Genomic DNA, 16,771 nt, shown 5'->3' with positions numbered 1-16,771 from the left:
CTCATTGCCGGACCCCCAGCTTGGGAAGCCTGACATGGGACTCAGAACCTTCTCTCCAGTGGGTGGACTTCTGTGATATAAGTGTTCTCCAGTTTGTGAGTCACCCACCCAGTGGTTATGGGATTTGATTTTGCTGTGATTGCGCCCCTCCTACCGTCTCATTGTGGCTTCTCCTTGGTCTTTGGAGGTGGGGTCTCTTTTTGCTGAGTTCCAGTGTCTTCCTGTGGGTGACTGTTCAGCAGTTGTGATTCTGGCGCTCTCGCAAGAGGGAGTGAGTGCACGTCCTTCTACTCCACCATCTTGAGCCAATCTGCTCTGGAAGTCAGTCTTTAAATAACATCTTTGAATGTTCCAGTCCCTTACCTTCCTTGCTTGGTTGGGAAGGACCAAGTGACCGTCCTGGGTTTCTCTGAGCACCGGTGACGGTGTTGCAAGAGTTCATTGGCTGTGTCATCGCCTCACTGAACGAGGACCTGGCTTAATCACAGAGATGACAGGCAGGCGGGGAGGGACGTGAATATTTGTCTCGGGCCGGGCCTTGCTGCTTGGTGGAGCTGCCGCCTGCCTTCGAGGTCAGGGGAACAATTTTAGAGCATCAGCCGCTGTCTCCTGCCCACGCGCCTGCCTCCCTGACCTTCTGTGCAGATGAGGAGACGAACCCCTGAAAGTTCAAACGCCCGGGTTCGACACTTCCCCTTTGTTTATAAAAGGTTAACGATGAGTTATGAGTGGGTTTGTCAGATGTCAGCTGGAACAGGCCTGAGGGGTCCAGAGGAGAGCTGGGAGGGGTTTTGCTGAGGCCCCTCCCCACCGTGTGACAGCCCGCAAGTCCCGCCAGGAGAGGCGGCCGTGGGCTGGAGCAGCCCAGGGCGGCCGTCAGCCCTGGTTATCTCCCAGCTGCTCCTCCCCACGTTCTGACCAGGCACCTCTGGCATCTGGCTCTCCCTCGCCCTCCACCTGCAAAGGTCTGTCTTGGGGCACCCAGCCTGGCCCGACCCGTGCGGGGGGTCCTTCCTGCCCCCACCCACACACAGCCGCCCGAGCCCACTCCACAGCAGGAATCTTTGCTGATGGCCTCGGGGCTCCGAGACCTTGGGAGCGGGCTGGGACCTGCCCGTGCTTCTCCAACAAGCTAGGCGGGTGCCCCTCCAAACTCCAGGCCTAGCACTGCCGCCTTCCTCCAAGGCTCTCCCGCCAGGCCAGGCACCGGCTGGCCCTGTGCGCTGGACGCGCTCCCTGACCATCACTTAAGGCCCTGGTCCGCCCTCGAGCAGAGGCCTCCCCAGCGCCCACTCTCCCGACTCCATCAGGACACCCAGCCCTGGGGCGGAGGGTTGGGGGGTACTCAGTGCCCACGGGGTGAATGAGGGGTCTGCCTGCGGCCCAGAGGGCACCTCGGGATCACGTGGGTGGTCTTACATCAGTGACCCCTCTGTGAAGTAGAAAAGCAGGATGACAGCACCAGCACCACCCAGAGAATCAGTCCCCAGGTGAAGCTGGCAATGTTCTGTGACCGCTTTCCTAACCTAGACTGCATCGTGATGGCGCCCCCCCCTGGACGGGTGAAGGGCCTCGTGCTGGAAGGTCCGTGTCCACGCCACCACCCTCCGTCCTGGGAGGGCCTGGCCGAGACGCAGGGCCTGCGTGGGCCTTCTGGCTCGAGGTCAGCCAGGTTTGCCTTTCCCCATCCATGTTCCCGTCCCTGTCCAGGCTGTCCTGCGAGCGGAGAACCACCGCCCTGACCCCCTGACAGCTGGACTTACAACAAACCCACCCGACGAGAGCCTGCTGCCCACAGGAAGCAAAAGACAATTTGAAGAGTCATCGTTTCACAGAGGGATGATTTCCGTTCTCCTTCAGCTCACAGGAGGGTTATCTGCTGAAATGGGGTCTCTGGAGGCCCCTGGGCTTTGAAAGCAGCAGACTGATCATCATAAGAAAACAATCTCCCACGACACACTCCTCGCCCAGGGATGGGGACAAAGGTGCCACCTCGCAGTGATTGCCCTTGGAGCCCGGAGCCTGGCCCGTGGTGCAGGGTAACCGGCCCCGCACAGCTGGGGTCCCCAGGGACCCGCAATGGCAAGGCTCCCCCGCTGTCTGCAGGACCTGATGCCCTGATCTAGCAGGACTGTCCAGCCCAGTAATGCAGGGACGCCCGCTGTGACCAGGCGGTTTATGTATAAGCCCCGGTGCAGCGCTGACCCTGTGACCTCAGAGTCGGGCACTAAATCAGGGTGCAGGGTGGGGGCGGCCCCAGATGTAGGGAGGTGGTCCCGCGTCCGGGCCCCCCGGCCTGCAGAGGACGGCTGCTGTTCCTGGGGGCTGCCTCCGGAGCCCTCGGGGGACACTTACCACACATGCCCCCACTGAGGCGGACAGAGACCCCACCCCACACCCCCCGGCTCACCTTCCTTCACCCTCGATGTGTTTCTGAAATTCCAACGATGGCACGACACGCTCCAGACAGGCTCTGACGATGGCCCTCCTGTGGCCTGCCCGGCGCCCCGTCAGACACGGCGGAGCCGAGAGCGCGGGGAGGCCTGGGGCCAGGGAGGCCCACGAGGCCGCGGCTCCTCCCGTGTCTCCCCGTCAGGACAGGGGTGCGATGCCCGCCGATGCCCGGATGCCTCCTCCTCCTCCGGCCCTGCCCGCCATCACGGTCCCCACCTGCGGCCCCTCCCCCTCAGCCCTTTCACACGGCCAAGACCACAGGCCCCAGGCCATGTCCTTCCAGCAGCTGAGACGCCACGTCCCGACCACCCGCCCCGCGTCCGGCAGCCCTGACAGCGTCACCTGGAGCCCAGCTTCCAGGCTGTCCCCCGCTTCTCCGCAGACCCCCAGCGGCCCTACCCTCACTGCCCCTTGAGGCTCACCCCTGCCCCCTCCGCGGCATGGCCCGCACCCGCTCCCGGAGCTCCCTGCCTTCCCGCCACGCGCCCTGCCCTCTAGGGTGGGGTTTCGCTGGCTGGTCTTTCCCAGCAGGATGCAGCCCCCGGGAGGCTCTACTGCTGCCCCCTCGGCCCTAGACGACAGCAGTTCTCACACCTGCAGAACCGCGGGCTCTTTCCAACCAAGCCTGGCGGCCAACGTGCAAGGAACGAAGAGCCGGCGGGGCAGGCGGTGGCCGGCCGGTGCCTCCACGATGCTCACACCCGATGCTCACACCCGATGCTCACACCCGTACACACAGGCGACGACAACGCAGCTTTTCTTAAAGAGGAAGGTAACGGCCGAGCCCAGATGCTTGGACCAGCGCTCGGCCGAAAGAGGACGCAAGGTGGGAAAAAGCACCGTTTCTAGAAAACGTATTTTATTAATACTTGATGTACAAACAGACAAAGAATAAATATCTCGCGGTTTCACCCGGCACGGCGGTGACACCGCAGGACCCCGCCGTATGATCAGGGCCTCTCTAGAGCTCAGGAAAGAGACACGGGGCGGCTGCAGCCCAGACTCATGGGTTCTGCAGGGTCGCCAGTCACCCCAGGTGTTGTGGGAAGTTGGGCGCCTAGTTGGAGGGGACGGGGTGGGGCCCCAGCAGTGCCCTCACAGCAGCTCCCTCGTGGCGGCCGTGAAGTCCCAACACAGGGCTCTGCAGACCGGCCTCTGCCCCGCAGCAGCTGGTCCCCAAGGTGCCTTCCGAGGCTGGAGTGGCCCCGCTCCTCTCAGCTGCACCCCTGCCCTCGCGCGGGGACCACAGGGGCTCCGAGGACGAGCATCTGGCCACCCCTCGTACTGCTGTGGCCGTCACAGACCAGACAGCCTGGACAGCTGGATGGACCCTGCAGACCACCGGCGGGGGCCCCCCGTCCCCGTGAGCACACAAAGCACCGGGACTCGCCAAGGAACGTTCCGATGCTCTGACCCAGGCAGTGGGGGCGGACGGGGCCGATGCTCTGACCCAGGCAGTGGGGGCGGACGGGGCCGATGCTCTGACCCAGGCAGTGGGGGCGGACGGGGCCGATGCTCTGACCCAGGCAGTGGGGGCGGACGGGGCGAGGGCATCACAGGCCCCCAAAGGCCTCAGACCGGCCCTGTGATGTGGTGGTTCGCCCGCCGTCCAGCTGGCACGGGGTCCCACGTGGGGAGAAGGGCAGGACCAAGGGCCCTGCTCTGTGGCACAGGGAGCGGCAACACTGTGTCCGCCGCCCGGGACACGAGCAGCCCAGGGGCCAGGCCTGCCCGACGCGGTGGGAGACCTTCCAGACCAAGGTCAACAAGGACAAGCCGGCACCTCCGAGGCATCACGGGGGCCTCGCTGGCCGCGGACACACGGTTCCGGATCTGGAGCCAACAGCCCGCATCCCGGGGAAGCGGCGGCGCTGGGTCACGGCAGACAGGTGGGCCTGGGGAAGGCAGGACAGACGCAGCGTGGCTCCGTAGGGCTCCCAGGCCTGAGACCGGAGAGGGGACAGCCTGCTGCCCAGCCGGGGGGTCCCTGCCCCGGCGGGGACACCTGTCCTGAGGGCGGCTGCGAGCCCGCGTGTGGGGCGCCCGTGGGCCGGCTCAGTACGCAATTCTCCAGTGCGTGGGCTGCTCGCACGCCTTCTCCTCGTCCCCACAGAACCGGTTGTATGTCGTCTTGGGGTCCAACCCCAGGATCTCTCTCTCCTCGTGAATTCGAAAAGAGAACGTGGAGACCGAGGTGCCGATAAAAAACCTGCTGAGACACGTGAGGTCACCAGGGCTGCGGAGCAAACCCGCCAGCCACGCCCACCCGCGACCCCAGGCGCCCCCCGGCCCCCCAGCCCAGGCTCCTCGGCCGGGGCTCCCCATGGCCCACCGCCACCAAGCGGCCTGGGCTGCAGGAGCCCAGGGGCCAGGCTGCGGCCGCCGCAGGGGCTCGGGTGACAGTTCCCGCACCGGGGGCAGGCTCCGGCCACTGCTAGACCTCAGCTGCTCGGGGCAGGGGCTCAGGGCCAAGCTTAACCTGCCGCGCAGGCCTTCCCGCTGAGGGCGGAGCCGCAGCCGGAGGAGGAGGAAACTCCCCTCCAGGGACGGCATCTAGGAACACACGTGCTGGAGGTCTGCTTCCCGTCACCGCCAGGCCTGAGCCCAAGGCGGGCGGGGAAGAGCGAAGCCCCGAACCCCATACCCCCGCCCCCCACCAGCAGAACCTCGGGGCCGAGGGGCAGGGCCCAGAGCACAGGGCGGGGCTGGGGCTGCTCCCTGCAGCCCTCAGCCCTCTGCTCAGCCTGGAGGAGGTGTCCCCTGGAACGGGACAGGGCACACCTCTACCTGGTAAACCACACACGCCCCTGCACCCAGCACGTCTGAGGATTCTGAAAGGAGAGGGAAAATCACCTACTCTGCTCTGATTGTCCACTTTCCTCCAAGTGCCCGACTCACCCCAGCCTTGCTCTCCCAGCGCCGGGGGGCAGATGAACCCGAGGAAGCCCCGAGGCCCGGGCCCAGGTCCCTGTGGACAGCTTGCCTCCCATGACAAGGACGGGACACTGGGCAGGGCGCCCCGCGGGTGCCCGAGAGGTACCTGGGGACCAGGACTCAGGGGCGGGCGGAGCGGGGACGGCCCTGCCCCCGAGACAAGACGCGGCAGAGGAGAGGCCCCGGGTGAGGCAAGGAGGGCCGAGCTGGTGGTCTGCACGTGAGGACTCAGCCTCGGACACGCGCTAGGCTGCTCACCGGGCGTGTGCGCAGACCCACTGGTCCACGATGGCGACACCCCCGTCCTTGTAGAGCTCCAGCTCCTCCCACGTGGGTTCGAACCGCACCATCTCGGGCAGCAGCCTCCGGAGCCCATCCAGCTCTGCAGGTGCATCACGGGAGGTGACGGGGCCGCAGGAGACATGCGTGTGCATGCGCTCACGCTGCAGGGCCGTGGGGGGAGGGGCGAGGAGGACAGGAGCGCGACCCCCTCCCATTAGCTGTGGGAGGGACAGGCGGATGGAGCCATGTACCCTTCCTGGCGGCGTCCGTGGCCACGAACACCCTGTCCAGCTGGTGGGTCTTCATGAGGCTGCGGATCCTCCTCGCGGCCCCCTCCAGGCTGGGCACGTCCTCCCTGTGCCCCCAGGTGAAGTCCTTCCTCCTCAGGTGGACGCCCAGGTATGGGCCCCCCAGCGAAGAGCCCAGCTGGACCTGGTGGAGGAGGACCAGACAGGCTGGTGCCGATCGGGCGGGACGCGGGGGGCCTGATCGGTCCATCTAGGGACCGATTACTGGCCAACGTCCCTACGTCTGCACCAGGACGGGGGCTCCCTGCTGACGAGCGGCATCTCTGGCACCTGGGGCAGTGCGGCCCGGCAGCCCTGCGACAGACAAGGGTGTTCCCATTCTGCCCTTTCCTGAAGGAGGGGATTAGCTGTGAGGCATCTAGAGACAAAATGCATCCCCCCGCCAAGGATTACAGAGGTGGGGTCCACCTTCATCTTGGTCCAGTCCTCCTCGAAGGGGATCCTGTCGGCCGCGTCCGTGGAATTCAGGTACCTGCTCCGGAACTCGTCCCCCACAGCCCGCAGGTGCTTGGCGAACACCATGCTGCGCCGGGTCTGCAGGTGCAACAGACCGTGAGCCCCTGCCCCGGGGTCCCCACCCGTCACCCCTCCCCCCCGCCCCGGGGTCCCCGCCCGTCACCCCTCCCCCCCCACCCCGGGGTCCCCGCCCGTCACCCCTCCCCCCCCACCCCGGGGTCCCCGCCCGTCACCCCTCCCCCCGCACCGGGGTCCCCGCCCATCACCCCTCCCCCCCCGCAGGTGCCGAGGGGGGTCACCACCCTTCAGGGCTGGTGGGGACCACAGTGCTGTCATGAGGCACAGAACCACCGTGTCCACGTTTTGACACTTCTGCGCTTCTGCAACAACCCGCCCAGGAGGCACCCAGGTCGCGAGTCCAGGGAGCAGGGTCCCACCTGGGGGCCTCTGCCTGCCCAGCCCGCCCACAGGAGGCATCCACGACCCCCAGACAGGGCAGACCCTGAGAGCTGGGGGTCAGGGGCTGCAGAGGGGGCATGACACCCATTTCCCCAGGTGGAGGAAGGACCAGACAGGCTGAGGCTGGTGACGACTGGGCGGGACTTGGGGGGCCTGACTGGGTCCATCTGGGGACTGATTACTGACCAACGCCCTGCAGGGACAGGACAGGACGCGGTCCAGGGACGGACCTCATCACATGCGGGGCTGCCCTTCATCGTGAAGTAGGTGCAGAGATAACAGAACACCAACTGCATTTTCCTGACAGCAAATACCACGCTTTTCTTTCTCAAATATTAGCTGCTATAAATAATAAACCTGCACCTCAATCAACAGGCCTGGGAGCCCCTGCGGCAGAAAACACCACGCCCACCATGCGGAAACGGGGTGGGGGCATGGCCACGGGGCTCCATCCACACCGTCGCAGAGCCAAGGTGCAGAGATCCAGGGAAACCGGCTCCCACACAGGGGCCTCGGGAGAAGGGACACATCCACCGGGAGCCCCAGGTGAGACGGGCACAGATCCCCACGGGGAGGGGGAGAAACCAGGCTGCAAAGTATCTGCCTTGAGGGAGCTCAGTGCTCATTTTTAACTTAAGAAAGCTGTAATCTGCCTAAACGCTTCTACCTCGCTCCAACAACGCACAAATGGCCCTTCTAAGACCAGTTTCTGCACAGGTCCCAGGACCTGGGGGAGCAGGCCCCGTGTCCCCTGCAGCCCACCCACCCTGATGCCCCTGGAGGCTCCTTCGCCCGGCAGAGCCCCTGACAGGCCAGGCCGACTTCAGCTGGGTCCCCACCTTGCAGCCAAAGGCTCTTCTCAGGGAACGTCTGGCGCTTTTGCCAGACTGCTGCACCGGGCCCCCGTCGGCAGAACTGCGCCTCTTTTCCAAACCAGACGCCTGACGATTAAGCCGTCCCCACCCCCAGGAGGACGGGAGAAGCCTCTCGCCCACCTGCCTCCCTGTCACTGTCTGTGCACCCAGAGCCAGCGCTTCCCCCTCAGGGCAGAGCCCGACTCCGCTATTAAGGACTCGGGGCACAGAACGCCCCACCTTTCAACGCTGGGGACACACGGCCGGAGCTCTAATTCCAGGTTCTGAACGCGCCAGCAGGAAAGGACAGCCGATGCGGTGCAGCAGGGGCCCGGGACGCCCCAGCCGCTCCCTGGAGCACTCCTGGGGCAGGGGCAACGCTCACCGGCGGCCCCTCCCCCACGCCTGCTAAGAGCCTCACAGGCTAGCCAGCAGGTGGAAAACAGGAGCTGCTGAGGGTCTTGGGCTTTCCAAGACTAAACACATGTACAGAGGTGCTTGCCATGCGACACTCACGTCCCAGTACTCCTTCCCTCCATAGTGGTCGTGAAGGAGGTTTTCGGCTCGGTCTAACATCACGGACCTATTTTTAAACAACAAGAAAAGAAGGTCTTTATGTTCACACGCTCCAGAGAGCACTGTCATGTGGGAGGCCCTGGGCCAGGGAACAATCAGGGACGAACTCCGAGAGGGTGAAACCTTGCTGGGTCGCCTGGGTGCGTCTGGGCAAATCTCTGCTGAGCCTCTCACAGGCAGCTGCCTGCAGAAGCTGTCGATTCCTAAGTGGCTGTAAACATCGACGGACGCTCTCCTGTCCCAGCCGCTGAACTGGCTGAGCTACCAAGCTCGACTGACTCTCAACGCAAAAAACCCCACAAGTAAACAAAACATGAAATTAGCAAACAGAACCCAGCAATACATTAAAAGGATGACACACGTGACAAATGGAGTTCACACCAGGGATGCAAAAACGTTCAGTATTAGAACATCTATGGCTTAACTCATCATGTTACTGGATAAAGGGCAAAGCCATATAACGATGCCACCCCAAAGGAACAAAACTCAGTATTTACTCTTATTTTTAAAAATCACCTTAATGAAACAGACTCCTTATCATGTTTGTATTTCTCCAGCCAAAGCCAGCCCCTTCTTAAAGGAAGGCTCAACTCCCTCCTCACAAAGTGAGGGGCGGGAAAGGTGGTCTGCCTTTCTGCTAATCAACCTAAGAATCAGCACACGTGGAAAGGACCCTCCAGAAACAGGCCACGTCTGGGAGGCGGCGGCCTGCGTCTCCCTGGGGTCTAAGAGCGGCGTGTTCCTCGGCGGTACACCTGACAGCGTCTTCTGCTGAATTTGCTACCAGGCCGCCTGCCCTTTACTCGCTAATCTTTACTTAGCAGCTCTGCCTGCATCTGACCCAGCCCTGTACTGACTGACGTGACTGACAGGCTACAAGCACATCCCTCTCTGGTTTGTCTTTCCATTCTGTTAACGCCTTCTATCGATGGACAAGACTTATTAATTGTAACGTAACTGAATGTATCAACCTTCTCTCTCTGGTTAGTGCTGTTCACATCTTGAGTTTTCTGCATGGTGGGGTTCCCCCCACCCCCGTCCAGCCTCGTGGGTCTCAGCGCCGCCATCTCCCCGCTGTCAAGCCCCCTGCGTCTCTCTTAAACAGTGGGGCCTCCGGGCACAAGTCTGCCCTGGGCTCAGCCCCCTACCCACAAACGGGACTCGGCAGAAACGGCCCCACAGCCCAGAGCTTCGGCCAGACCTGCTTTTCAAATGCGAACAGCTGTGAGATGAGCGACGCGGGGCCCCAGCAGGCAGTACCCTCAGCAGCCTCATCTCTTATGAGGAGCTCGGACCCCCCGAGCAGAGAAGGCGGCTGCTGCCTCCGTGGACCTGCCTGCGTTTTGTTGACACAGGCCCGGGGGGAGCCGGCCTGGCGTTCTGGCACACTGGGGCCGTGCTGGGACAGTCTGCACCCTCCCGGGCCCCGGAGAGCACAGGAGGCCTGCCCTGTGCGTGCGCAGGCTCAGGGACACTGAAGGTGGCTAACAGGAGGGGCCCTCGCAGGGTCCCCAAGTCCCCAGCAACTCACACCTGCAGGGAACTCCTAGGACACCTGCCTAGAAACCAAGCACGAGCCCCTCCTGAGGAGCTCGCCTGGCGCACCAGACCCTGCCACTCGCCCGGAACCCCAGCCCTCCCTGCTGACCCTCTGGTGGCAGGGCGGGCGGGCGGGGCCTGTGCGGCTGGTTTTCTGCTTCCAGGCGGAACCGGCCATGCAGACACACTCCCAACACGCGAGGCCAGGAGCAGCTTCCAGGGCGGTGTCCAGGAGAGGCCTGAGCTGGTCCTCTGACCACTCACAGCTCAGGCTTCGAGGAGGCCGGCGAGAGAGCTTGATTTCAGGGGTGGCCCCGAGGGGAAGCACTCCTCGCCCATGCAGAACCTCCAAGGCCAGCTCCGGGCTGCCGCCCCAGCCCCGGTCACTCAGTGGTCACTTCAAAACCCTCCCGGCCCCGCTGGTCCCGCTCTTGTCCCGGCCCTCCCCCTGCTACAGCCTCACGACCCCACGGCCCTCATCCCCGCCCCTCTCTTACTGCCCGCCCCCTGCCCCTATGCCCATCCTCACGCCCTGCTGCGTCCAGCAGGCCCTGGCTCGCCCCACCACCTCGACAGGACCCCAGGGCAGGATCCGGGTGTAAATCCGACCCCACCGCCCACCAGGGGTGGGACCAGAGACCCCCGTCGTGAGGCTCAGAAGCACAGCCGCTCCAAGCAGCACCGGGAGGAGAACAGCCACGGCCGCCCCGCCTGGGGGCTCCCCTGGAGCCCAACTGCTGGCCCCCCGGCTCGAGAGGCAGCGGTGGGGGGCGGCTGAGGTCTGACCCTCCAACGACGCCCGCGGGCCAGCAGGCAGGACGGAGCACAGGCACACACGGACACGCTCACACACGTGCCCTCGCACCAGCCATCACCCAGAGACCACACACTCACCGTGCGGACGTGTTTCTCAGGAGCACAGGGGCGATGATGGAAGCCGACCCCTGAACAGACAGACAGGACACGTTTAAACCCCGCGTCTCTTCATAACCCCAAAACCATCCTCTGGAAAACAAGACCCACGGCACCCGGTTAGTGCGGCTCTCTTTCCGCAGGCAGTAAGTGAAGTCGGGACGCACGGCCCGATCTGGATAATCTCAGCTAGTTCTCTTAGTTCACCAGTAAGTTTTCACAAGTTATTGGTCGTGATCACAGGTAGTGACCTTGTGGAAATCTTTAAAGAAACCACAAATTTCATCTGATCTGATGAGACCACGGAAGCCGTCTTCAGGAACCTGGACGGTACGATGACAGGAAAGCAGGGACGGCCTGGAAGCAGCCCGGCGGAACGAACGCTTACGGGCCAGGGCCAGTTTTGACAGTAACTGTCCTTAAAGCAGCTGTGCTCTCAGGAGCTCCGGAGCTGCTCCAGGTCTAGAACCGGATTACTCTGGTCCCCCGTGTGGGGGCGCTTTGGGCGGGGCTGGGGAGGACACAGCAGCACTTCCACAGGCAGCTCTTCTGACGGCAGCTCCGTCTGGGGTGACAACACCGCCACGACCACGCTCGCGCGCGTTAAACAACACGGGGAAGGTTAAGTGTGTCTCAGCCCGGTATTTCGAAACCAGCCTGAGTCCCCGAACGCGGTGGCACCTGTAATACTCGTGCTTGTCCTGCGAGTAAAGGGGCGGCTCGATGCAGGGCCGGCTGTCGATCTTCTCCTCCCAGGCCCCCTCCTTCCAGCCCTCTGCATAACCTTGCAGGACATAGACCTGGTCGATGAAGGGCCCGCCGGACTCTGCAGGAGACAAGGACCGACAGTAACGGTGACCACAGCACGCGCTGCGGCGATACAGAGAAGTACCACTGTATTTAACGCCACCGTCTTCCCAAACAGGACTGGAAGAAGCTCATAAAAGCAGAGATGATGGAACAAGTGACCTCGGGACATGGGGGTCCCTCAGGGGACGGGAGGGCTGCCTGGGGGGCGTGTCCAGGAGCCAGCATCTCCTCTGGGCCGCTCAGCGCCCCAACCTCTTACAGCATCCGGCCTTGCCTGGGCCCCCTTCTCTTTCCAGCCACACCCACACGTCGCCGTGGGCGGGGCCAGTCCCCACGACGGCCGCAGGCTGCCCTCGCTCTGCCCCTCTCCTCTCCTGCACCTGCCCCCCTGTGATGCCTGGAGCCCATGGGGGTGTGCTCCTTCCCCGGGACCCCTGAATAGCTGACCCGCCTGGACCGTCCCCTCCGGGGCTCGTTCTTGACCCGTGAGGCCACTCAAACTGCATCTCCCCAAAAAGGATGCCTTCCCAGTCCACGGCCACCGCCCAACACTCCGCACCCCTTCCTGCTTTCTCGTCCTGAGGCTCTGGTCACTGCCGCGAGCGCTGCGTGTCCCCGCCACTTACTTATGCTCTGCCCCCGCCCCCAACAGGACGCCCCGGAGAGCCGCGGCCTGTGTCCGTCTCACCCACTGCTCCTCCCACACCTGGCGCCTCCCAGCCACGACTCGGCGACACGTGAAGATGTGCTCACAGGTGCAACGACAGAGCGCACTGACGAGAGAGCCACCGCGAGTGAGCCAGTGTCTCGTCCACACTCTCTCTGGCTTGAGCACGAGGCCCAGGCTCTGGGCTCCTACGGCGGGGCGGGGGGATGCAACACCGGGGCTGAGACGCCGGCCTGGAGGCCTTCCGGGTGTGACGCCCCATGCCTGTCCCCTCTGCAGTGGTAAACCTGGGCTGGTCAAGGCGGGTCTGTCACCTCCACACTGTCACCCGGGGGCTCAGTCCCCAACCCCACTGCCCGGCCCGAGGGACACGGCCTGCAGAGCGGCAGGGATGACAGCCGTCTGCAGTCACTAAGCACCCCTCGTGGCCGAGGTGCCACCGCGCTGGCAGGTCAGGGGCCGGTCCCCTGGGCGCCAGGGCCCGTGCAGACAAGGCCGAGCCTGCTTCCGGGCTGAGTCGGGTCAGGAAGGTTGCTCCCCAGCCGCAGGGTTTGCCTCCCCAGCAGGAGTGCGGACGGCAGCAGGTCATCCGGTGGCCCTGCAGCCACAGCGGAGCCCCACGCAGAGAAGGTCCCCGCGGGACAGGGTCTGCGGAGTGGTGAGAACAGAACCTGACAACCTGCGGTGTGGGCCTGGCGTCGGGGGCAGCAGCGACGCTCAGGCCGCCAGGCCCTCACACAGCAGAAGCGCGAAGACCACCACTCGGGAGCTGTGACTCGCTCTCCCGGGCTGCTCCAGGGATCTGGGCAGAGGTGTCCCTGACTGTTTATGTCTTCTGAATAAAGCAACAGTGTGCTCTAAGTACCTTCATTCTAGGAAATCTTCAACCCTTTCCTCTTAAAAACATGAAAATGAGAAGGTTGTCCAGAACCACATGAGACAGGATGTGTGGTCACATGTCTCCTCCAGCACCCAGCCAGCGCCACGCACGCAGCGTGTTTTCCTTCAGGTAAGACCAGCCTGGCCTGCACAGGGGGAGGCCTGTGGTCCTGCCCCCCCAACCACAGCTCCAGCTCACCAGGTGGCCGGGGTTTTCGGAGGCAAGGGGACACATGGCTCACATGCTTCAGATCTATTTCCCTAGAAAAACTATGGAAAGGTCAAAATCGCCGGTAGTGGGGGAAACGGAAGCAGGGCCCCTAGGCAGAGCAAAGGCCCAAGAGGAGACGGCCCCGCTGGCCGAGGGCTCGGCCGGGCCTGACGTTCACGCCCAGACCAATGCCCGCGTGGTCCCAGTTACAGGACCGCCGCCCGCCTCACCTGCAATGAACTGTTCGTACTCCATGACGGGGATGTTCCTACTGAGACTTGGAAGATCGAAAAAGTCGGACCAGGGAATCCGGACCTGGCGAATGTCGGGGCTCTTCCAGTGGTAGAGGCGGCCCCAGGGGGGCAGTACCAGCACCCACTCCTCAGTCTTCAGCAGAGTCTTCAGGAGGGAGGCGACCCGGATGTACACGTCCCTGCGGAGGTTGAAGCCCTCCGGGGGGTTGACGTCGTACAGAAGATACCTGGCAGGGAGGGCAGGAGAGTGCTTCTTCAGGGCCGGGCTCCGCACAGAAAACCCAACACCCCACGTCCACGGCCTAGCGCGGTCAGTAGCTTCTGGTCTGTAGTGTGGAGGCAGCGGCCCACCCGTTTCCAGGGGACCAGTCACTTCAAGAGCCCGCAAGTAAGAGCAGAAGACATCTCAGCATCCGTTTAACCACCAGCAATAATTCACAGCTAAGACCAGCGGAGTCTCGCAGGCAGAATCTGAGCGCTCACCCTCCAGGGCTTCTCAAACCTCTTAACGGTGACCGAGGACCCCAAAGGCTACTGTTTATGTGGGTTAAATCTACCGATGACTCCTGATTTAGAATTTAAAGCAAGAACTTTAGAAAAGTATTTATGAATTCCCTTAAAAATAACAAAAATAAACGTATTACCTTTATCATTAGTATTTCCAAATTTCCAAATGAAAAATAAGTGTATTTTTCAAGACAAAAATCATGACGGACAAGAGCGGCACTGTTTTTAATTTCTGCAAATCTCTTTTTGGTCTGGTGATTGCTGGGTTCTCCCGTCTGCTTCTCATTCCCTGTGTTATGGTAGCACAGGCCAGGTGGTCTCTGGTAAATCTCCACAGTAAACTCTCGAGAGAGTGTGGGCAAAAGGCCTTTCTACGAAAATGGCCTGGCACGTCAGGGATCCCTGGACGCACTCTGAGAACGGCTGCCGTATGCAAAGCAAGACTTCTCTACACAAGCCCCAGGCAGGAGACCTCAGCTTCTGCTGTGTCCCCACCGCCCCCTTCTCTGCATCTCCGTTACTGCAAACGAGGCCATGCTGTGCTCCCTGGCTTGAGCCTCCAATCCCCCAAGCCTGCCAGGAAGAGGCCCATCTACCATCTTGACACCCCGCACCCAGCAGTCTGTTTTCGGTCAAGCCCTCAGTAACTGCTGAACGGCACCGACGCTTGTCTCTTACCCCGAGACTTATCTATGAAACAACCCACACCTGGATGGGACGGATATTCTCCTGCAGGGAAACAAAGCTGGGCTTTCTTAAGAACCGCCCCATTCGAACATCTGATTCGGGGGCTCCTCGAACTCCAGGCAAGGCCCGCATCGTGTAACAGGCGCCCCCGGCCTGCGCGGACCTGCAGCCTGCCCTTCCGGGGGACTCGCGGCCCCAGGCCAGGGGTCCCGAGAGGCGAGGGGACAGCGAGGCTCCACCGCTCCGCCTCCCGGCCCTCCGAGCCCCGCCTCCCGGTTCGCCGGGTCCCTGCCCACCGGCCCAGCCGAGAACGTTTACCGTCTGCGGGACGCCGCCCCCGACAAGATGTCGGCTGCCGACTGGCCTGGCCAGAACTCCTCGCCCGAGGCCGAGGTCAGCGGCCAGGATACCGCCCCGAGGAGCAAGCAGAAGACGCCGAGCGCCGCCATGGCCCCGGGCGGTCACGTACTTCCGTTGGCCGTGCCCCGCCCCGGAAGTGCAGCCCGCCCTCGTGGAGAGCGTCGTCTGTACCAAGGCAACGCCACGGGGCCCACCTAGGGCATGAGTCCTGCTAGATCCCGAGTCGGGGCGTTGCTGCGGCAGAACGGGCGGAGCCGCTGGGGGCTGAGGCGGGGCCTGGCCGAGGGGCGGGGGCGGCACTGATGGGCTGGTGGATTGGGCCGGGATGTGGGCGGGGCCGAGACGGGGGCGGGGCTGCGCGGACGTCTCCTCCTGCGGGCCGCGCCGGGTACAGGCCGGGGCGGGGCTGGCGCCGAGGGCGGGGCCACGCGGCGTGGGGCGCAGACACCTTCACCTGCGGGCCGCGCGGGCCTCCGCCTGGGCTCCGCTGCTTCCCCTCGCGGCGGGCGCGCACAGGGTCAGCGTGCGGGCTGCGGAAGGGCAAGCCAGAGGACTGACCCAGGCCCGCACGGCTGGCCAGGTGGGTTACTTGAGCCGCAGATCCGGCAGGCCCGCCCGACGAATGGGTCCCAGCGACTCCAGCCAGTGCAGACACCTTGCCTGTCAGGGCTTCACTCTCTGATGGGGGCACTGGGGGGCCGTATGCAGGACGAAACCAGCTTCCACACCTGCTTGCTCGCCACAGACCAGACCAGACCAAGGCCCCTACAGCCCCCTGGCCCGGGAAAGATCACCACGGGGGCTCTGGGAAGTCCAGAAGCCTCCAGTGTGCAACCCCCCAGCACCCTGAGTTCCCCTCTCCAGGGACACAAACAAAACCCACGTTCCATCCTTGGACAAGACTGAAGATACCCCCTTACAGACCTACATGTTCTCTCCAGGATGGGTGGCCTGTATGCAACCCCCCGGGAAAGGGAGGGCCTTTCCCTCACCCCTGAGAGCACAGAGGCCTGCAAGGTGGAATTCCCTGCCCGGCCCTCCTCGCCGGGTGCCCACAGAGCTGCAGCCACACAGGGCCACGAGTGGCCAAAGGCAGCCGGCCCCTCTCCTCCATCGCTGCCCGGGAGTGCACTGCCCACACTGCTGGGCATTTGGGCCATGTCGGAAGAGCAACAGGTATTTTTGTGGGCAAATATTTGCTCTTTTGAAAAGATTTGAATGCAAAGGGATGAAGGATACACTTTTTCTGTTGCTCTGGACCCAAACTGAAGCCAAAGCAGGTTTTAGAGAGAGAGTCACAAAACACCCGGCAACCAAAGATCACGCTCCCCAGCAAGGGCTGCAAGAGCAGGGCGGCCCCCGCCCCTCCCACTGGACGTTGGGAGCTGGAGCTCCCGCTGGGACAGAGCTGCCGGAAGACCTGTGACCTCCAGTGCAGGTCCTGGCCCTGCTGCAGGACCCTGGGGCCAGCATGGTGACTGCCCCGCTGTTTATTCGCAGAGGTCTAGGGGCCCTCTTTGGCCCCGCCACCATTGTTTCTTCTGGAAACACCCCCTGGTGAAAGAGTCCTAGGGACAGGAGAGCCCCGCGGGGCGCCTTGGGGCTCCCGGTGCCAGGCATCC

General features: G+C 63.5%; 1 protein-coding gene across 1 annotated transcript; it reads right to left on the bottom strand.

The window, feature by feature from the left end:
- Positions 1-3,302: 3,302 nt before the first annotated feature.
- POFUT2 (protein O-fucosyltransferase 2) lies at positions 3,303-15,353 on the bottom strand. The gene is made up of 9 exons (XM_030835617.3): positions 15,108-15,353; positions 13,572-13,822; positions 11,456-11,600; positions 10,757-10,867; positions 8,264-8,330; positions 6,387-6,512; positions 5,922-6,102; positions 5,647-5,770; positions 3,303-4,663 (listed from the first exon to the last, which is right to left on the bottom strand). The coding sequence occupies exons 1-9, from the start codon at positions 15,236-15,238 to the stop codon at positions 4,510-4,512; spliced, it is 1,290 nt and encodes a 429-aa protein (XP_030691477.1). The 5' UTR covers positions 15,239-15,353; the 3' UTR covers positions 3,303-4,509.
- Positions 15,354-16,771: the final 1,418 nt, after the last annotated feature.

Source organism: Globicephala melas, chromosome 4 (genome assembly GCF_963455315.2).
Source record: "Globicephala melas chromosome 4, mGloMel1.2, whole genome shotgun sequence".
Lineage (NCBI taxonomy): Eukaryota > Metazoa > Chordata > Mammalia > Artiodactyla > Delphinidae > Globicephala > Globicephala melas.
This window is presented reverse-complemented; position numbering and strand designations above follow the sequence as displayed.

Excerpts from the sequence above, each read along its gene's own strand:
- POFUT2 (XM_030835617.3), bottom strand. The coding sequence starts at position 15,238 with ATGGCGGCGCTCGGCGTCTTCTGCTTGCTCCTCGGGGCGGTATCCTGG. Across the intron at positions 6,103-6,386 it reads AGGACTGGACCAAGATGAAG|GTCCAGCTGGGCTCTTCGCT; the intron begins GTGGACCCCACC and ends CTCCTCCACCAG. Across the intron at positions 4,664-5,646 it reads TGGGTCTGCGCACACGCCCG|GTTTTTTATCGGCACCTCGG; the intron begins GTGAGCAGCCTA and ends GTGTCTCAGCAG.